This window comes from Pleurodeles waltl, chromosome 11 (assembly GCF_031143425.1).
Source record: "Pleurodeles waltl isolate 20211129_DDA chromosome 11, aPleWal1.hap1.20221129, whole genome shotgun sequence".
NCBI lineage: Eukaryota > Metazoa > Chordata > Amphibia > Caudata > Salamandridae > Pleurodeles > Pleurodeles waltl.
Window position 1 is genome coordinate 990,022,638 of NC_090450.1, and position 22,573 is coordinate 990,045,210.

Consider the following 22,573-nt stretch of genomic DNA (forward strand, 5'->3'; position numbering starts at 1 on the left):
TTTTTGCGCCTGGAAGCACAAAGGAGTCTCCCTTGGAGTGAAGGGGTCACTCCCCTGCATCCGCAGGCACCTCAAGACAACATCATCCGGCTGGTGGGGGTCTCCTGTCTGTTAGATATGACGACTCTGTAACACAGGTGGTGCCTGTAGCCTCCTGTGGGTCATGCTTGTCTTCTATCCACTTTGGGGATTGTGGGCCACTGCTCCTGCCACTGGACTGGATCCGCAGTGCACTGCGACTGTTGCACTTGCAAAGGCTTGTTGATTCATCCTCTAGGAGATAGTCAGGCTCCATGAAGCCCCGGCCTCCAGTACTCTGCAGTCTGAAGATCAGCCCCTGTTCTGCAACTCCTGCAACGTTAGACTTCTGCTTTGTTGGGCTGGTAAGGCCTCCTTGTGACTTTTTATGTCCAGCTCCTGTGGGTCACGTGTGAGGGCTCCATTAACCTCTGTTATCCTTCATGTGTGCCGAGGGCCAGCCCTGACTCTCCCTCCTGGGTAGAGTCTTCTGGACCCTCCTGGTCCCCAAAACTTTGCAAACTCTTCTTCAGCACCTATTTGCATTTGCCAGTGTTTGTTGGTGACCTGGCTGGTCACTAACCCTCCTGCAATCCAGTGACATTTAGGGACTGCTCGTAGGCGACTCCTGGGATCTTCTGCAGCTCCTGGAGCCCACAGCTGAACTTCTTCTTTCACCGACATGTAGGAACTTCACCTTAAGGAGGGTGAGCATTGCCACCTGCACCACTGGGGCACCTCCAACGGTGCTGTACTCTGTCCCCTTCCTTTGCAGGTCCTCCACGTCTGGTATCGAACTCTGGGTTCCACCGGCTTGGTCCACTGGTCATGACAGCAGCTGGACAATCTGAGACATCCACAGTCTTCAAAGAGAGTACCTTTTCCCCTCTGCATCCGGGACCCCTGGTGTAGGTACTCACTTTTGGTTGCTTGAGGTGGGGGCACTCTCCATCCATTCTCTTGCCTGCTGGTTCCCTTAGGGTCCACTGGGAAGGGTCCTGACTTCCAGAAACTCCAACCACTGCTCTCTGTGTTAGTCTATGGGACAACTTGGTGGGTAACTACCTTGCACCTGGTTGCTGGGGACACTTACTGTACTTACCTCTGGTGTTTCTATCTGCCCCAATCACTAAGGGTTGCCTGTACTCAGTATAAGGTGCCACACCATAGTTGTTCACCATAAACTGAGCTAGCCTCCTACACCGAAGATGGTATTCAACATCTTGTATTGGTGAACCAACAGTGATGTCAGTGTTGAAATTACCAATGCATGCACCCAGAGGGCACCTTAGAGGTGCCCCCAGAAAACCTTCCAGCTTCTAGTGTGTCGACTGATTGGTCCTGACCAGTTTAGCCACCTTAGTCACATTTCTGGCCCCCTAAGGTGGGAGCCAGCACTCTCGGGGTCCAGAGTCAAAAGCCTGCACTGGGTAGGGGTATTGCCACCTCCTCTAGGCAGGTTGGACATTCCTGGGCGGGAAGCTTCAAAGGCCGAGCTGCCTTTGTTTTTTGTTTTTTTAAATCTCTATTATTTCGACAGTAACACACCAGGTGAGACACTCCTGCAGCAACTGTTTATTTACACAGGAATTAATACATTCCATATATCATATCAACAGAGATAACAGAGGGCTAGCCGCCTTTGTAATGTGATCTAGGGTCCTCCAGATGGTCGAGATGAGAAAAGAGCCAACTCTAAAGTAGTCTTCTGAGGGCAAGATAGTTATCCGTGGATCTTATATTTGGCGGTAATGAATTCCATAGTTTGGCTGCTTGAACAGAGAAGGATGTACCCCCTATTGTCTTTTTCTTGTATGATGGTGGTCTAAGGCTGGGTGCCAATCTTGAGCGGAAGTTTCTTTGTTGAATGTATTTGGTTATTTTGTTTCTGATAAAAAGCGGTCCTGTTCCATGTATAGCTGCGTGGGTGAACAAAGCAGCTTGAAGGTGGATCTTCTGGCAATGGGTAACCAGTGTAGTGCTCTAAAGGCAGAGGAGATGGTAGAGGCCGTTGGCATAATCCAGTTTGGATAGTACAAGAGAAACAGTAGCATGCACCTTGTGTGGAAATCCATAGTAGGGGAAGATGCGTTGCAGAGTCTTCAAGGTGATGAAGCTTGATTGTGCTAATTTGTCCACTTAAGCATTCATTGTTAACTTGGACTCAAAGGTAATTCCAAGGTTTTTAACTTCTTTGGATACTTGAGGAGGTGGTCCGAGATCGTCAGGCTAGGCGCACAGTGGGTCATCATTTTTTAAGTCGCCACATGTGAGTACTTCCGTTTTGGAAGCATTTAGTTTGAGATGGCGCCAAGTCATCCACTGATCAATGGCTCTGAGGCAACTGAAGATTTGTGCGTTTTCAATGTCTCTGGGGCATTCCAATTTAAGTAGTATTAGTGTGCCATCTGCATATTTGTAGCATGTGAGTTGAAAATCATTGATCAATTCTGGTAATGACATCATGTAGATGTTGAAAAGCGTAGGTGAGATGATTGATCCTTGGGGGAACCCTGCTTTTGTGAGGTAGGGTTTGAACGAGAAGGGGAGAGAATAGATAATATTAGTTCTGTTTTGAAGGTAGGGAGGGTGTAATCCAGTCTAGAGCAGTCCCTTCTATGCCGGCTTTGTGGAGTCTTTGAATTAGGGTGTCATGGTCGACAGTATCAAAGGCAGCCAAGATGTCCAAGAGTAGTGCAGCAACTCCAATGTGGTCGACTGTTTTTAAGATCATCCCAGATAGCTGTGAGTGCCGATTCAGTGCCTCTTCATGGGCGGAATCAGTTTTGATAGTCTGAAAGTATGGAATTGTCTTCAATTAATTGCGACATCTCGGGGAATGCTGCCTTTTCTATCAGTTTGCCCAGGAAAGGTCCATTTGTGATTGGTCTGTAGTTGTTGGGGTCCTGCAGGTCTAGGTTTGTTTTCTTTAATAACGGTCGTAGGTATGCCTTTTCGGGTTTTCAGGAAAAGTTCCTGTAGTTAGTTATTGATGATTCTTCTTACAGGTGTGCCAGCAGAAGTAGATAAAAGAATGTTCTTGAAGATGTGGGGTGGACAAAGGCCAGAAGGGCAACCGGAAAGCCTGCTTGCTTTGAACAAATCCATAAATTCACCTTGTGATATTTGTTTGAAGGAGTGCAGAGGCTGGGTTGGTTTATTCTTAGAGGGGATTTTAGGAAAGGGGTTGGTGCTGATGGTTTTCTTCTGTTTTAAATTGGAGTCCAATGTGTCTACCTTGGTTGTGTAATGAGTTGCCACAGTTTGTTTGTGAAATCTTGAGTAGTGGGTTGACTTCTTCCCATGCATTTAGGTTTTCGAAATTAATTGAGAATTTAGTAAAATTCTTTGGTTGCAGATTTAGCGTTTGAATTCTGTCTGAGTAGTACCCTTTTTGAGCTTCTTTGAGTGATGATTTGTATATACTGTTAAGTTTGTTTAGCTGAAGTTTGTCTTGAATGTAGTTTGTTTTAGGCCAGGTCCGTTGCAACCTTCTGATTTGTTGCATTATCTTTTTAAGTTCTGTGTTTTTCCAAGATGTTGGTTTTCTTTTGTCCTGTTTAGTTTTTCTGAGTGATATTAGGATATCGTAAGCTTCCTGTAGCCACTCAGTTTTGGAACAGAATTAATTGTATCTAGATCTGTGTTGGCTGTTAGTTGTGTTTCTAAGTCTTCAATATTGCTCCATTGCCGATAGATGCATGTATGTAAGTTGCTATGGGGTGTGTTGATTTGTGGTGTTTTATGTCAGAAAGTTATCAAACGGTGGCTGACCATGTGATTGGCATGATGCTATTAATGGTAACTAGTTCAGTCTTTGCAAAAAATGACATCTAGGATGTGTCCAGCGATGTGTGTGGGATTGTGTACAATCTGATGTCGGTTCAATGCAACTATGCCAGTGGTGATAGCTTTTGGATGGGGCATATTGGGTTTGTCAAACCAAACGTTTAGGTCCCCAAGAATGCATAGGTTTGAGTATAATGTTATAAGGTTTGAGACTGTATCTAGAAAAGTGTCTGGGAATTGATGAGTTGTTAGGTGGAGGTCTGTAAAGGAGGAGAAAGTTACAGGAGGAATTTGGAGTATGGAAATGTTGGCTGCCATCCATTACTCACTTAAACACCCCTATATTGAGTATTTAGGTGGCACCCCTGAACCCAAGAACTCAGATCCTGATGACCTGAGAAGACCAAGGACAAAGAAGAGTCACACCCATAGAAGAGGAGAAGAGAAGGAGGTAACCTGGTACCAACCCCTCCGGCCTATCTGCAACCCTCGAAAGACTGCACCAAAAGATGGCTCATCCTGCAGCTCAACCTCCAGAAACCTGGGAGGACTGCCTGTCTTTGAAAAAGACTCGGGTCTCTTTTGAGCAGCAGACCTGCTCTCCAACCATCTCTAAAGAAAGGACTCCGCAGCCTCTGAAACCGCAAAGACCTGACACCTGAAGTTACTCCTTCACCCGCCGTCACCGACCCAAGTGGTAGTGGCCCTCTGGTACCAACAAGGTTCTGCAGCTCCACAGAGTCTGAGTCTATCGTGGTTTCACCCATACTGTTGTCCCTCACGTCGCCTGGTGCCTCTGGACGCAAGTCCCTCCTCCCGCAGCTTCTGTAGTATGAGAAACCTGACACTTCAAGCCACCACTGCGCCGTCGCCTCTGGCCTGGGGTAAAGGGGATCCCATGTGCCAACAACATCCCCCAGCTCCCCTGAGCTCGAGTCCACTGTGATTTCACTCCGCCTGCAGCCTCAGGCCACAGGACCCACCCACTGCGAGTGCTCCTGGACAAGGAAACCTGATGCCAAAGGACACCCCTGCATCCGCTGCCCCATGGTCCCTGGTGAAGAGGACCAAAATTGCATCTTTGTGACCTATGTGTTGGTTGTCTCCAACTGCCCCCCCCCCCCCCCCAGACAGAGCCTCCAGCCTAAAATCCACAGAGACCAATCCCCATTGAAATACATTAGGCACTCAATGCCGTACTACACCTATGCACCCGGCTGCCTGGAGTGACCTGTTGGTGTGGTCCTGACCCTTGCCGAGTACTCACCTTAAGTCTACAATATTGGTTCCGTGGGTGGTTGTAAAGAGCTTGTTTGCTGAATGTGTTCTCCTTCCATAGGTTAACACTGAAGATCTCTGAAAATTGCACTGTTGATTTTTGCAAGTGAAAATAATTTATGCTTAAAACAAAGTTCTTGGGTTTAAAATATATATTAAAAACGTATATATCTAAATTGTTCTCGGATTTGAGTGTGTGTGTATCATTTATTGCCTCTGTGAGTACAACAAATGCTTAGCACTACCGTGTAATAAGCCTAACTGCTCATCCACACCACCACAAAATAGAGCGTTCGTACTATCTACCTTTGCCTCTGAAAACCGATTGGGGATCCACTGGACTCTGCATGATGTCCTTCTTTTTAGTGCACAATATAGATAATCAGTTTCCTTCAGTTGGGGAGAAAGTTTGTTCTGGCATCAGGCTGTCCTTACCACCACCAGACCCAAGACAGTTTTTCAGCCCCCATGGTGGGTATAAAGCACACTAAGAAAGCCTGGCATTGATCGGCAACCTCACTATGGCCAAAGATAGCCTTTCTGCCCCCGTAAGCCCAGAGCCTGTATAGTGCAGCCATCCCCTTTTCATTTATTTGGGCTCAATTTACATTTTGACTGGCAGAGGAGGGAGTAAAATGCCCCGTTCTACCTCCCACTGATTGGGGTGGGGGGAAGTGGAGACTATCTGGTACCCAAGGTAGAGACCCAAAGTCAAGACAGGGTCGTGGTGTCCCCACTCTATTTCTTTATCAGATGCCAATCTCTGGTGTCTAGTGGACTTTCTGTGCCCTGGGGTAGGAAGATTGGACGTCAGCCTTCCAGTCTTACCCCGATTCATAAGGGTGGAAGATAGACGTTTGGTTGCCGGGAAATGGAAGTGGGAAGTCCCACACCCCATTCTTTTTCTCATGATAGGCTGGTGGACTTTCTGCTTCTCCTGCCCACCACTAGGGTGAGCAGATAGTGGGTAAGTGAATCCGTTGCCCACCTGGGGGCATGAAGCCCACGAGACCACCATGGTGGAAAACAAAGAGGTATGGGTAGAGACCGTCTTGCCAGTGCCGCAGTGTTTGGGATGTCTGTGCATTGAACTGATCACAAGGAATAATTTATCTCATCTGTTCGGCACTGTGTTTTTGATGTCATCCTGCCTCAGTGTTTACTTTCATTGTGACCCCCTCGATCATGCTTGTGTTTTTTTACAGTATGAACACTACCTCAGCAACAGTTCCTGTCGCACCATCTTCCCTTTTAGCATCCTCATCAAAAATTGAGCCAATGAAAGCACTTGACTCACGATTCACTGAGCGCTCTAAAGCCACATCAGGGACTTCTGGTATCATTCACATAAGCCCGGCTGCTATGGACAGGTATGGATCTGGAAGCAGGTGAGAACTGTCAACAGCCCTTTGGTTGTTTTAGGTGTTGAATAGATATAACCTTAAAATACATGCAGTGTTGAAAAACCAAGAGTCTAAAAGACAGAAAAATTCACCTTCTGCATGCTCAATAATTTCAGAAGAATATTCTGTTTTTTAAACTTGTTACCAATAAAATATTTCCATCCATTCACTATTATCCCTTTCACTGCTGGGATGTTTGCACACACCTCTGCCAGAGTTTTTTTTTTTATAAAAAAGTGGTATTATGTTGTGCTACTACATATACCTATTTTATCTATTTCCTACATGATACATACTTTTTTTTTTTTTTCCCAATCACATTTAAGGCTATGTGTTGCTGCAAATCTTGCATGAATATTTCATTGAGGACCAAAGATATAATGAAAAATGTAGAGATATTTTAATGTTTTGTAACAAATTTACTCAGTAGTTTGTTGCATTTCTCAAATGGACAAGCATAATGCCTGGAATGGTAACCAAAGATGTGTTGCCCTGAATGTCTGCAGTCTGACAATCCAAAATACATGTGGGTTTCCCTATGTAATGTAGACCACATACTCAATTATGTAATATTCAAGCAAATCACAAATTGTGGTAGAATTGCTGTTTATTTGATGACAGATATCAAACTCAGGAGTACGTGGAAAGTATGAATCTATATATTTTCTAATTCTGCATGGCCTAAAGAATCTGTTGGTGCAAGCCAGACCTCCCTTGCACTGACTGGCCTTTAGAACACTCTGACAATGATGGGCATTTCATTTAGGAACAAGTGTTTTCAATACATGGTAATTCCCCCCAGTCTCTCTTGTGCAAGAACCTTTGCCATCCTTTTTTATAGCCATCTTTTATTGTTGTTCAAACTGAAAAAAACATCCGCCATCCACAACCAGTCGCCTTAGAGTAGTAAGTCATCACAGTCCACGTCCTGCAGTATTATGGAAAGATCATACCCAAGCAAGTTCCAAACAAGGCACCGCAGGTATCTGAATATATTAGGGTTGAGGAAAGTTCACCTCGTTGTCCGACTTAGTTCATACATCCATGGTGCTTGCAGATAACTAAGATAACATCGCCCCCCCATCCCCGACTTGCAAATCTTCTTTCACCTACTCAATACGGCGATACTTTTTGAGGTGTACTTCCTCTGCAACAGCCCATTCTTTCACATCCCTCACTCATCCGTCCACAAGGGACCAACTTGTCCTAGCCATGTAATTGCAACTCTTCTCTTAGCCAACATGAACAGCGGATGCAGGAACGTAAACTCAATTTGTTTTTACACTTATGCCGTCAAACATCCCCCAGCAACCAAACATTTGGGTCCATTGCTATCGTAATCCTCACTACAGAAGCCACTCGGGCCAGAACAGACATCCAGAAGGAGTGAACCATTGGGCAATACCACGCAAGGTGCAGAAATGTTGCCACATGAACATCTGCAACAACCACTGGGTTTACTTGGATCCATTGTGTTGAGAAGCACTGATGTCACATATGTACAGTGTAAGAATTTGAAATCTAGTAGCTTATACTGGGCTTTATAGGAAACAGACTGGACCAGAGCACAGGACCTGCACCATTGTGCATCCCCCAGAGGAACCCCCAACTCCTTTTCCCAAGCAGCAGTGGCAAGAAACGGGGATTGGGCTCTATCAGCTGTCATGGTTTTATAGAGATGTGAAAGCAAGTGACAGCCCCCACACCTTAGTTCTAACAAAACCCGGAAATAAGCAATGTGGACAGGGCTAGAGGATATGGGGGCCATTTTTCCTTTAGAATCACGGCTTTGCTGGTGTGCATTAAGAATTGCCCATGCCCTAGTCCAAAGGTCTCCTGTTCTGCTTCAAAGGTGATAAACTCCTCATTGGGGTACAAGTCCTCAAGGGTCTCACATCCACCCCCCACCCAAGCAGTAACATTTACAGAATCAGCAAATGTACAGAATGTCAGTAGGTCCCAGAAGATAAACTCTCTAGCAAATGGGGCCCTGCCCAACACCACCCTAAGTACTTTCCCAAAGGGAAGCCGTGTGCTGAATAAGGTACGATACTGATGCCCCGACATCAGTAATTGGGGGAGAGAACACTTCCCATCGGCTAACAACGATTTCTCCCATCCGACCTCCAGTGCGCAGCGTGCTGGAACTGGGAGGCCAAATAATGCAGTTCCAGTTTGAGGACTGCCAGCCGCCCCCCTCCTGCAGGGGCGGAAACAAACAAATCTTGTGCTACCTTACTTCTGCCACCTACCAATTTCAGGGTAATAAGAAGAAAATGTAAACTTTGAAAGACCACTGAGGAAGGGTGTTAAACAAATGTTGCAATGTTAACAAGCATCATAGCAAAAACACCATCATGACCACGGCCACTCGACTCAGCAGGAGAGAAGGAGGGTGTTTCAAAACTGGACTGACGCACACAATCCCTTGGTGATCCTATCAATATTATGCCGCTTATGCTTTGTGTGGGTTGGCGCCGCCATAATCCCTAAATAACATTACTGTTCTGTTCCGAGAGCAGGCGCAGGGTAGGCAAAGAGGATTACTCCTGAGCAGCAAAGCACCCAGGGAACACCAGCAATTTTTTTTTTTTTTATGGTTAATTTTAAGACCTGTTAAGTCCCCAAATGCATTCAGATATTGCAGGGGAAGAGTAAAGGACTCCCGGGGTCCGTAAGATAGACAAGGATATCATCCACATAGAGGAACTTCAGATGGTTAACCCCCACTCGGATCCCCCAGTCTGGCAAGGTCTGTCTAATTTGTATTGCAAGGGTTCCCAGTGCTATGGAAAAGAGCAGATACAGGGGCAGCCGTGATGGAACCCCCTACCCACCACCCATGTGTCTGAACACAGTCAACTAGCCTTCACCCTTTCCTTTGGTGCAGCATATAACAAACGCGCCCATGCCCGAAAATGCACACCAAACCCCCATTTCCTCCAACACTTTCATTAGGTAGTGCCAGTCTACCATATTAAATGCTCCAGCAATACCAGTGGATACCACTGCCAATTCCTCTTCCCTACACTGTATCTCTTGCAGGACGGGCATCAGCTATCTCAGGTTCATGGTAGTATTGCGTCCCGGAATAAAGCCACACTAATCCTCATGGATCAGTTGGGAAATCATGAGGCACAGCCTAAAGGCCAGAGCCTTACAAAGGATCTTCGTGTCTGTGTTTATCATTGTAAGGGGACAATATGGTTGACGGATCTGACGCAGCAGCACTGGGCTTCAGTACAATAGAAGTGCCCCCTCCCGCGGCAGACATGCAAAGGGCTGTTTGGACCTCCTTTAGGGTGAGATCTGCATCCAGTTCTTGGACCGCAACGTCCCCCAACCTTGGAATCGGTAGGGCAGCCAAAAAGTCAGCCATGCTTTTCAGATCCGGCCACCTTGAGCTACGATACACCTGCTCCAGGTGGCCCCTAAGAGCATCCGCTGTACCGCTTTTCATGTAAACATCCTGCCCCTGGGAGGACTTAAGATGAAGAATAGGAGAATGGGGTGATTCTCTGCGTAGTGTCCCAGCCAGGAGCTACCCAGAACTGTGCCCCCGCCCAGCCAATAGATGGCGACAAGACCCCAGGGTGTAATTCTCCTGTCTGTCCCTTAAAGACGCTACCTGTGGCTGGGCTCCTGTTTCACACCCGATGTTGCTCCACATCATCTGAGGGGAGTTTCTGCATCCTCGCCAAGACCCCCTCCTTTTGGATAAGTTCCGCCTGCCTCACCCCACTCAAGAGGCCCACACACTGCCCTGTATCAGAGCCTTCATCGCCTTCCATTCTGTCGCCTGAGTAGAAGGCCATTTAAGTATTCTGCAAGGTTACCCGCCAACATTTCCCTGCCCAAAGTTTCCAGCTAAACCTCAGGGGGAAATCACCAAGTGAACAGGGACCTGGGGCCACCCCCCCAAACAGGGACAGGTCACTGAGGCATGATCATAGAGGTGATGGGATAAATGCGTCACCCACAAGGCACTATGAGCCAAATGGGTCATCAGTAGGATACAGTCAATCCTATTAAAGGTACAGTAAGTTTGAGAGTAGCATGTATATTCCTGTGCAGTAGGGGGTGTCACCTTCCAAATGTCACACAGACCCAATTGTGTCGTAACCTCCTGTAGTGTAGATGTCATCTTAGGCTTAGTATGTTGTCGAGAAGCGGGAAAATACTGGGGAACCATCCATTATTCAGTTAAAATCCCTAACTCACTTCAGTCGGGAGTCAGACAGCAGGGTCAATAACATCCTGTACTATTAAGTAGAAGCACTCATCTTCCGTATTAGGCCCATAGGAGTTAACAAGGGCCACTGCGACCCATCTAGTCTACCCTGCAGGTATAGATACCACCCCTCAATCTATGCCTCCGTATAAGTTAGCACGAAGGGTACCCCTGGGGCAAACCACACCAGTACCCCCGTGAGAAAGACGAGTAGTTTACATAGTACCCCTGCCCTCTCTGTTTCCTTGCCAGTATTATAGCCTCAGTGTCTGTAAGGTGAGTCTCCTGTAGACACGCTGTGTCAGCACTGTGCCTTTTAAGAAATTATAATACCTTTTTTTAATAGGATCCCTGCCCCCGCACATTCCAAGATAGGAATCTTTCCTAGATTCATCATGTCCTAACAGTAAGATGCTATACTGTGTACTTTTCTGCCCCCAATGTTTAGATGGCACTGAACACACCAAAACTTAAAATAAGCGGACTCTCCCCACCCCCCCTCCCCCCCTACACTCAGGAAAAGTAGCGTTAAATAAGAACCAGACACATGTCCAAATAAATCAAAGTGCCATGACATGTACCATCGCAACCCAGACTTTCACAAAGCAAACCCACCACATGGGGAGTAGGCACCCCTCCCCACCGCACAAAACAGTCAATAGATAATGTTCAAACAAGTTATTTTAATCCAGGTAACACCCCGCAGTGTCATGAATATGTCATTGATTCTCATACTCTTATGGCAATCCCCCCCGCTCCCTAATCCCCATAATGGCCGAATTTTTTGCACGTAGTCATACAGCTCTCACTGAGGAGCCTCCAGTCTGAGTCCCACAAACATTCACCCATCTTGCTATGGATCACTCATCCAGGCACCCACAACCGCTGTGCAATAGATTAACAACCTCAAACCTTGCAGTCCTCCCAACTACATCCACAGTGCGTGGCCCCTCAGGGAATAAAAGCAGCTATCTCATCAGCTCCCAATGTCTGGAATAATGTCACCAGTATGTGAAGCAGCATTGCAGTACTCTACACCCTGGGAGGAGGTACTCCGGTGCATCTCAGGTACCTGCAGCTGGTCCATGGTGCCATCCTCCTGGATCACAGCACGACCAGAGCCACCCTCAACAGACAGTAGCACACCTCTGGATAGGTGTAGACGGTGCCCACGTCGCTTATCACTGGCATGGAATGGTTCAGCTTCACTCAAAGGTCTACCCTGGGAAGCGTTTGACATATCATGCTTCAACCAGACATCTTCAGGTCACTCAAAGAAGTGCAACTTTTCTGCCACAATGACAAGTAGATTAGCTAGATAAAGAAACATATACTTAAGCTCCATTTCTTAACCTCCAAGAATGTTTTACGACCCTTCTGCACTCTCTACGTGTAATCAGGGTAAATCACCATGTTTCCATTCTCAAACTGAGGCACAGGGGCCTCCCTGGCAGTCTGCAGGATCGCATCCCTATGTCTAATGCGAAAAGCAAGCAGTTAGTGCCCTTGGTGGAGCACCCAGAGGAGAAACTGGCGCAAGGGCCCTGTGTGCTCGCTCAGCAGCAAAAATATTTGACAGCCCTGTGGGCCTCAGTTTAGTGTTCACCCACCGCTCCAGAAACAGCACCTGGGACTGCCCTTCTGTCCATTCTAGGAAGCCCAGCAGGTGCAGATTATTCCTTCTCGAGCAGCACTCCACGTCCTCAGCTCAGTCCTCAAGAGTGCCAGTAACAGTAGTCTGTTCTTCCACCTGCTATTTGAGTTGCCGCACCGCTGTTTGGAGCAATGTATTGTTGGACTCTGCATTGTCAACCTTACCTGTTCCTTTTCACAAATCTGCATGGAACAGATTCACTTCGATGGACACTCCTGCAGTTTGTCCATCCAGAGTCACTCTTGACCACTTAATGGCCTCCAAAAGGAGTGCACGTGATAGCTCTCCTGGGCGCTCTGTGAGCGCTCAGGCGTGTCCTGATTCCCCTGCCTGGTTTCTCTGAGTGGTCTGCCTTAGAGCAGTGTACTGCGTGGTGGTGTTACCTTGCAATTGCCTCTAGTCTCTGTCTTTCCCCATGGTGATTCTGAGACACTGCAACATATGAGCTCCAGATTCACCCCAAGATTCAAGCAAAAAACTTCCCTCCATGATCGCCATTGCTTGTAGCAGTCACTGCAGGTGGTAGAAAGGGACGTCAGCAGTTGCCCCCCAGACATAGATGAGAAACAGGCACAGCACACAGAGTTCCCATGGAGGAAGCCAAAGATGCCAATGGTCGGGATGTCTTCCTAAAGGGGCCTCAGGGGAAGGCATTGAGGCAGTGGCTACAGAGCGAGTCAGACTCACCCCAAAGGCAGGCAGCACAAAAGTTCCAAAGGGGGTCCAGTAGCAGGATGCCTCACAGGGGCTTCCATTCCCCAATCCTACACCACAGAGGCAGAGCAGTGTCCAGGGCACTGGGAGAAAGGGAACATAGGTCTCACGAGGTAATTAGCAGTCATTTAAGGACCTCCAGGGTGCCTCCCACATCCTTTACCCCAGAGGTGCATTCTTATCCAATCAGAGGGCCCGCTCTGTCTGGGCCCAGTCCAGCTCCTAAGCCTACTCCAGGCGCGAGGCTTCACCAGATACACTTCCAGAGGCCTTTCAAGCCACCAGTAGAACGGGGGACAGCAGTTCCTCCTCTTGCACCCTATGGGGTTCCAGCCATCAGCCTCAGTGCAGCACCTCACACCGTCCATGCACTGTCACCGTGCCCATGCAGCTCCCCAGGACTGGCTCCTCACCACTGTCAATGAAAAGAGCTCTAGGCTCAGTGTGGTGGTACCAGATATGTATGGGTTTTCTGTGGGTTCAGGGCATGCACAGGCCATAAGCTGACGGCAGTGCATTTTGAAATCTTGGAAAGCAGGTGCTAGCAAATAATGATTGTATCAGGTGAGCATGCCAATTGGAGCTAAATACAGCAATATCACCAAGATGTGCTGCACTAAAGTCTTCTAACCCAGCAAGGACTTCTTTCACCAACTTCTGGAAGGTGGCAGGGGCATTCTTCAATCCAAAGGGCATGATAGTAAACTGGTAGTGCCCATCAGGAGTTGATAATGCTGGCGCTTGCTTTGCTCCAGGGCTCAGACCTATCTGCCAGTAGCCTGATGTGAGATCACAAGCACTGAGATACTTGGCTGCCCCTAGCCTGTCAATCAGTTCATCAGCCCTGGGAATTGGGTGGACATTTGTTTAGGTCACAGCAATGAGACCCCCTATAATCCACACACAACCTCATTTCTTTCTTTCTTTCCACCCTGGAAATGAGGCTTGTGTTGGGGACTAGAACGTGTGGGCTGGCCCAGGGGCTCTCAGAGTGCTCAGTGACTCCCAATTCCAGCATTTTGCTTACCTCGGCTATGATGCTCTCTTTGACATTATCAGACTGTCTATATATTTTGTTTTTGACAGGTAAGCTATCAACCTCAGCCACATCATGTGTACACCAGGTAGTCTGACCACGGGTTAAGGAGAAGAGCTCAGCATACTGCTGCAAGACTTTCTTACAGTCAGTCTGCTACTGGTCAATGAGGACATCTGAAAAGACCACTCCTTCGACTGAGCCATCTTTTGGGTTGCTGGTGACGAGATCAGAGAGAAGTTGACTCTCTGCTTCTTGTCCCTCATCAGTGACTGTGAGCAGGGTCATCTCAGCTCTGTCATGATAGGGTTTAAGGTGTTTTACATGGATAACCCTTTTGGGGTTTTTGCAAGAGCCAAAGTCCACCAGGTAGGTGACTTCCCCTTTTCTCTCGAGGATAGGGTAGGGTCCACTCCACTTATCTTGGAGGGCCCTAGGAGCAACAGGCTCCAAAACCTATACCGTATGCCCTGACTGGAACTCTACCAGTGCAGCCTTTTGGTCATACCATAACTTCTGAAAATCCTGGCTGGCCTCAGAAGTTTTAGATGCTTTTTCCTTATACTCAGCCATTCTGAAGCAAAGGCCCAGTACATAGTCCACAATATTGTGTTTGGGTTTTCTGAGAGGTCTCTACCATCCCCCCTTAACGAGACAACGTGGTCCCCTTACAGGATGCCCAAACAGAAATTCAAAGGTGGGAAACCTTCACCATTCTGTGTAATGCCTTTCAGTGTCTTGCTAAATCTCTCAACAAGGCCATTGGTTTGTGAGCGGTATAGGGTAGTGAACTTATAGGTCACACCATGTTCAGCCCACACATTTTACATGTAGCCAGACATGAAGTTTGTACCACTCTTCTGACACCAAATCTTTTAGAAAGTCTACTCTAGTAAAGATATCAATGAGGGCCCTAGCTACTGCAGGTATAATAGTATAGTAGTCCTCAGGGGAATTGCTTCAGGGTTCCTGGTGGCATGATCTTCTACAACCAGTGTAATTCCCTGATGCTGTCGGAGGGTCAAGGGAACCGACTGTCAATCCCTACCCCTTCAAAGGGAGCCCCAGCCACTCGAAGTGGAATTAAGGGGGTGTTTGGGTGACCACCTGCTTGCTACCTGAAAACCCTGCCAACTGCTGGTGTACTGGCCATCTAGTTTTAGTCAGCCTCCCACCAACAGACAGTTTTCTGAAAGCCTCTGCTCTTGGACAGTCAGGGACACACCCCTCCAAGCAGAATGACCTGCACATCTGCATTCTAAGTCAGGGGGCTTCAAAGATGCTCACCACCCTTGGTATGCAGATATGGCTTTCCTCAGAGAAAATGCCGTCCCCTCCTGCCCCAGGGCCCATTTGGCAATTGGACATCCAGGACAATTAGTAGTCAAAGAGCCTTGTCCACCTGTCAGGTCAGTTCCACCCTTGAGGTGAGCTGCCTCATGTGGACACAAATTTCAAAGTATGCCATCATGGTTATAGCAGAATTAGGCATTCTGGGACAGGGTTATGTCCACTTACCACAGGACGTGGTCATATAGGGTTGGGCAGTGACTGGCTTCTTCCCCATATTCCCTGAAACTCCCCTAAATTCAGTATTTGGGGAGCCCCTGGTACCAGAAAATCCGATCCTGTTTACCTGAAGAAGAGGAGGACACTCCAGAAATGCAAAAGCAGGAACAGCAGACCAGTGATGGACTTGGCGTCAACCCTGTCCAGGCCTCGAAAAATCATAAAAATAATACTACACCTCCAGGTATAGTGACTTAAATAACCTACTCGACCTAACTGTAATGTTCTTGACCCCTAAGCTGGTTTCAAATGATGTAATCTGGGCAAATATTTTAATTCACGAAGCCTCTGTTTTCTTCATTATCACATATGATAGCACTTATTAATATGTTAGCACGTCTGTTGTACAAAAAACTCCTGTTCAATAGACTAAATGTTTGTTTAGTATATAATACAAATCTAGCTGCATATAGGATACACGCGACCACTGAAATTATGTGATTGTGTGGTGGTGGCAATTTTTGCATAATTATAGATTTACTGCTTTTTGCCACATAATCTACTGATTTTAACAAAAAAATTGTTGTTTCTAGTTCAAACTGTTCAAAAGTTAATAAATATTTGACGACATGTCTTGCCGCATAGTGAAAGGCCCTTTGCAAAGCTGGACAGGTCACCTTTTTGTTGCTTATGGCTATATTTGTGGGTTAAATTGGTACTAACGAGGTGCACACAATGCCCAGTTTTGTTACCAAATTTAAAAATGCTAAAACAATGAATTATTATTGCAAAGTGTTCCGCATTATGTCACATCATTAGCCTTTTCTTGCCACATAATTTGGACCTCTACTGCTGCATAAGTTCATTAACAGCGGTGTCATCCGGGCGAGGCAAGACTGTTTCTTTAAATCATGGTTCAAAATTATCACTTTTAATGGATATGTAGCTAAAGCATGAAGTGGTAGCATACTGTCATTTCCAATCAGCACATTTTACATTGAAATAGCCACAACATTTCTAAGTGACATGCAGTTTTACTGGTAAAACTATATAGTGCACAAACAGTAATGTTTGGAAATCAAGTTTCTGCAAATATGTCATTTGGACATCACCAAGTAAAATGTTGTGATTTGTTTTGCTGCTACTTAAATCTTTGCATTCTGAATTACAAAAATGTGCATTTGTAATCCCTGATATAGTTTGAAATATTTGCACTATTTGTTTACAACCTATTTAAATATTGATCGTTATAGAAAAACTGACATCCTAAAGTCTTTTGTCTCACAATGGCTCACTTTACAAAATCCTCTAACTGTGGTAAGAGAAAAAAGTAAAAAAAAAATTCTGGATATGACAAGCAGCACTTAGTAGAAATACAAACTTACATTTGACCTTTGTCCTTGAACAGACAAGAAACGTGTTGAGCTAAAACAACATTAAAAGGCATCTTTATTGCTCATTCATTTCTGAATGAACAGAACACCTGTTCCTTTCCAGCTCAAGTTCACTTGCAAGAAAGAACCAGTAGGTCCTAGAAATAGCTCTACTTGATAAAATCTCACTTGCCATAGCGAACGGTTGGGTATATTTTTTGAGGCCTGTTGTCAGCCTACTTGCTGACTTCCACAATTGTGCCAAAGACGCCTCATCTTTTATCCGGGTTGGGACAAGGCAGGGTGTGTAACGGACCCCCTGATTGCAAACAAAGGCAAAGTAGCCTGAGTATATAGACTGGGTGGGTGCGTCCACAATCCGTGCCCCAAGTTTGGCCTCTAATTGTCTTGATTGCCTCTGTACCACCCGCCTTCCGGCTGCAGGCTTTATTGATCGTACTCATAGCGCGTCCTCCATGCATGTCCCCCTGTTGTGCTGAATGGGGCGCTATGATTGGACGACCCTCCTTGAATTAAGCGCATTTCCCAATGCTTCTGCCCTTTGTACCAGCAGTTTAATCTGACTGGAGCTCACTTTTTCACACTGGGCCGCCACAACACTTAAGCCTACACCTTTGCCTGATCTCAGCTGCCTTGGAAATATATGGGGACACCCAGGTTGGCCCTGCCTTTGGGTGGCGCATTTCTTGTTTTGCAGCCTGTATTTCTTACCTATAACTGTGGGACCCCTCCCAAGGGGGTGGATACACTGACCGGATTTACACTCAATCTCCACTGGGGTGGCGCATCCGCTTTGCCCTGAGGTGCGCTGATGAGAGCCTTGTCCAGTGGCCTTGAAATTGGGGTTCCTGGAGTGACTTTTGGACGTCTGCTTTGCTTTCTGCTTCTCAGCCATCCGTGTCCAAGTTCATCCAGACACATTTATAATGATTAGGAAGCCCAAGACCAATAAATCGTTGCATACTGGCACTGGGGAGGCAACAACACTTTCTGCACCCACCGACAGGACCCTTCCCAGTCTCCAACATCTAGAAGCAACTTTCCAAAACCACTCTACTCAGTTTAACAAAGTGCTTCAAGCCATCATGGACACCAAAACCTCTCTGGAGGCCCGCATTAATACGGTCTCACTAGACAGGAATTTGTTAAGAACTGAATACCGCAAGTTAGTTGATAAAGTCAGGAAACAGAATTTAACTTGTCTTTGGTGAGACTAACGGTATAGGACCTGCAGGAACGACTGAAACACAGACAAGAAGGTTGCCATCCTACAATTCAGAGTGGAAGATGTGGAGGGGTGTTCTAGAGGCAACAATATCTGTTTCTTGGGCTTTCCTGAAGGCTCAGAAGGTCCCAGTGTAGATTATTTCTTGAGGAATGTTGATGAAGACAGTTCTGGAAGATAAGGCCCTAAATTCTTCTGCATTGAGCGAACACATATGATGCCGGGCCTACCGCACCTCCCGAGCCCCCACCTGCATCTCATCATAGCCTGTCTTCTAAACTGCAGAAACAGTGACCTGCTACTGCAGAGGTTTCGCACCAAGGGACCTTGGCAATTTGAAAATGTAATGACAATGGCATATCCTGACTTTACAATGGAAGTACAGTGCCGCCGCACTTCCTTTTCCAAAATTAAGTGGTGTCTTTGTGAGTTGGAGCATAAAAATGCACTTTAGTTCCAGTGAAGCGGTAGATGGCGAAACGGTTCACATATTCCATCCTCTGGAAGATGTATGGACTTGGCTTCATGCTGAAAATCTGGCAGGAGCTCCAGCTGAAGACCCGAAAGCTGACAGCTGGCTGACACCGCGTTCTCGATGGTGCAAACACAGATTACTTAAGGCGAGACCAGTTAAGGACTAGATGTCGGCTGAGCAAGTTTGAGGGGTGTCGGAGGCCTCCTTCACAATATGAACTCCTTTGCCCCTCAGCACAACGAGCTCCCATTGGAGTTAGGATCAGACTAGGGTGGCTCGTTCTCTCCCACTGCTGGGTTCCTTCCTGGTCCGCAGGCCACTCCGTGATTGACGGATGACTTGTAAGGAAGAGCCGCCTGCAGACAGGTGGTAGAACCGGTATGGTAATACTCCTTTTGGGTTTGCAGCCCTTCAGTAAGGAAAACAACATTAACGTAGGACTCTACTGGTTTATTGTCCCCGACTGGCTTTCTTACCAGAGCCTGCAGCCTGTTTGTCACAGGGTCAATCTCCCATAGGAAATCATTGGGCACCCGAGGCCTTACTGCACATCTGCACCCAGCAGCCCCAGTGCCGCTTCGTTTGACCTTTTGGTGTGGTTCTGATCAGTGCCTGATACTTACCTTAACTCCCTTGACTTGTAAGTCATTGTTAACCCTGTGTTTGCGGAACATTGTTTTTCTTCCATAGGATAACATTGAGAGAACTCTGAAAATTGCACTGTCTATTTTTGTAAAGTATTTATGCTTAGAAGTCTGCTTATCTGAGTACGTAGTTCTTGGCTTTCAAACACTAGAAAAATAGTTATTTTTATATAATTGGCTCCAGATTTATTCTGTGAGTGTTTGTCTCATTTTGCGTCTGTGAGTACAACAAATGCTTAGCACTACGCTCTGAAAAGCCTAACTGCTCGCCCACACTACCACAAATACAGCATTAGTCCTATCTCCTTTTGCCTCTGCATTACCAATTGGGGATCCAGTGTTCTCCATTTTAGTGCACTATATAGAGAGACAGCTTCTTACACCTTCCTTTATGGAGCACACCAGGATGCCCACCTTAGGGGTATGACTAGCCTGGTACTGCAACATGTCTCCTTGCATATCTAATTTCCCCCATGTACTGGTGCCACATGGGCCTCAGGGCAAGGGGTGGCATTCCCCAGGTCTGAGAGAAGCCAGGGTTGCATATTAAAGGGTGGTAGAGGCTTTGAAGTCTCCAGCCCAGATATGCTGATTTACTAGCTATCCTGCTGGAGGAGGTGATAACCCCTCCCTGCAAAGCAGGCATTGTTTCTGGCCTCTGAGAGCACAGCCACTCACCTCTAGGTGGGGTTGGAAACTCATATTTGGCGACAGGCTGGTCGAAGCCAGTCAGCTTGCACACTAAAGGACTAGTCTGATTTTTTGTTGTTGTTTTTTTTGTTGCATGTCGTAATTCAATAGTGGCACCAGTATTGGACTTTTTAAGACAACGTGTTTGTAAGGAAATGCCTCCTTGGCATGGTTGCCCCCTGACTTTTTGCCTTTGCTGATGCTATGTTTACAATTGAAAGTGTGCTGAGGCCTGCTAACCAGGCCCCAGCACCAGTGTTCTTTCCCTAACCTGTACTTTTGTATCCACAATTGGCAGACCCTGGCATCCAGATAAGTCCCTTGTAACTGGTACTTCTAGTACCAAGGGCCCTGATGCCAAGGAAGGTCTCTAAGGGCTGCAGCATGTCTTATGCCACCCTGGAGACCTCTCACTCAGCACAGACACACTGCTTGCCAGCTTGTGTGTGCTAGTGAGGACAAAACGAGTAAGTCGACATGGCACTCCCCTCAGGGTGCCATGCCAGCCTCTCACTGCCTATGCAGTATAGGTAAGACACCCCTCTAGCAGGCCTTACAGCCCTAAGGCAGGGTGCACTATACCATAGGTGAAGGTACCAGTGCATGAGCATGGTACCCCTACAGTGTCTAAACAAAAACCTTAGACATTGTAAGTGCAGGGTAGCCATAAGAGTATATGGTCTGGGAGTTTGTCAAACACGAACTCCACAGAACCATAATGGCTACACTGAAAACTGGGAAGTTTGGTATCAAACTTCTCAGCACAATAAATGCACACTGATGCCAGTGTACATTTTATTGTAAAATACACCCCAGAGGGCACCTTAGAGGTGCCCCCTGAAACTTAACCGACTATCTGTGTAGGCTGACTAGTTTTAGCAGCCTGCCACAAACCGAGACATGTTGCTGGCCCCATGGGGAGAGTGCCTTTGTCACTCTGAGGCCAGTAACAAAGCCTGCACTGGGTGGAGATGCTAACACCTCCCCCAGGCAGGAATTGTCACACCTGGCGGTGAGCCTCAAAGGCTCACCTCCTTTGTGCCAACCCAGCAGGACACTCCAGCTAGTGGAGTTGCCCGCCCCCTCCGGCCAGGCCCCACTTTTGGCGGCAAGGCCGGAGAAAATAATGAGAAAAACAAGGAGGAGTCACTGGCCAGTCAGGACAGCCCCTAAGGTGTCCTGAGCTGAGGTGACTCTAACTTTTAGAAATCCTCCATCTTGCAGATGGAGGATTCCCCCAATAGGGTTAGGAATGTGACCCCCTCCCCTTGGGAGGGGGCACAAAGAGGGTGTACCCACCCTCAGGGCTAGTAGCCATTGGCTACTAACCCCCCAGACCTAAACACGCCCTTAAATTTAGTATTTAAGGGCTACCCTGAACCCTAGAAAATTAGATTCCTGCAACTACAAGAAGAAGGACTGCCCAGCTGAAAACCCCTGCAGCGGAAGACCAGAAGACGACAACTGCCTTGGCTCCAGAAACTCACCGGCCTGTCTCCTGCCTTCCAAAGATCCTGCTCCAGCGACGCCTTCCAAAGGGACCAGCGACCTCGACATCCTCTGAGGACTGCCCCTGCTTCGAAAAGACAAGAAACTCCCGAGGACAGCGGACCTGCTCCAAGAAAAGCTGCAACTTTGTTTCCAGCAGCTTTAAAGAACCCTGCAAGCTCCCCGCAAGAAGCGTGAGACTTGCAACACTGCACCCGGCGACCCCGACTCGGCTGGTGGCGATCCAACACCTCAGGAGGGACCCCAGGACTACTCTGATACTGTGAGTACCAAAACCTGTCCCCCCTGAGCCCCCACAGCGCCGCCTGCAGAGGGAATCCCGAGGCTTCCCCTGACCGCGACTCTTTGAACCTAAAGTCCCGACGCCTGGGAGAGACCCTGCACCCGCAGCCCCCAGGACCTGAAGAACCGGACTTTCACTGGAGAAGTGACCCCCAGGAGTCCCTCTCCCTTGCCCAAGTGGAGGTTTCCCCGAGGAAGCCCCCCCTTGCCTGCCTGCAGCGCTGAAGAGATCCCGAGATCTCTCATAGACTAACATTGCGAACCCGACGCTTGTTTCTACACTGCACCCGGCCGCCCCCGCGCCGCTGAGGGTGAAATTTCTGTGTGGACTTGTGTCCCCCCCGGTGCCCTATAAAACCCCCCTGGTCTGCCCTCCGAAGACGCGGGTACTTACCTGCAAGCAGACCGGAACCGGGGCACCCCCTTCTCTCCATTCTAGCCTATGTGTTTTGGGCACCACTTTGAACTCTGCACCTGACCGGCCCTGAGCTGCTGGTGTGGTGACTTTGGGGTTGCTCTGAACCCCCAACGGTGGGCTACCTTGGACCAAGAACTAAGCCCTGTAAGTGTCTTACTTACCTGGTTAACCTAACAAATACTTACCTCCCCTAGGAACTGTGAAAATTGCACTAAGTGTCCACTTTTAAAACAGCTATTTGTGAATAACTTGAAAAGTATACATGCAATTTTGATGATTTGAAGTTCCTAAAGTACTTACCTGC

The 22,573-nt window shown here is 47.4% G+C and overlaps 1 protein-coding gene across 4 annotated transcripts in view; it reads left to right on the forward strand.

Annotated features, from left to right (window-relative positions):
- HIRA (histone cell cycle regulator) overlaps positions 1 to 22,573 on the forward strand; it is a 391,587-nt gene that overhangs the window by 171,420 nt on the left and 197,594 nt on the right. For 2 of the 4 annotated variants that reach the window (XM_069215325.1, XM_069215322.1), the window contains one exon: positions 6,291 to 6,473. In XM_069215325.1, the coding sequence (XP_069071426.1) occupies positions 6,291 to 6,473 (183 nt within the window). The remainder of the gene's footprint in view (positions 1 to 6,290; positions 6,474 to 22,573) is intronic. The other 2 variants (XM_069215324.1, XM_069215326.1) reach the window with 1 other exon arrangement.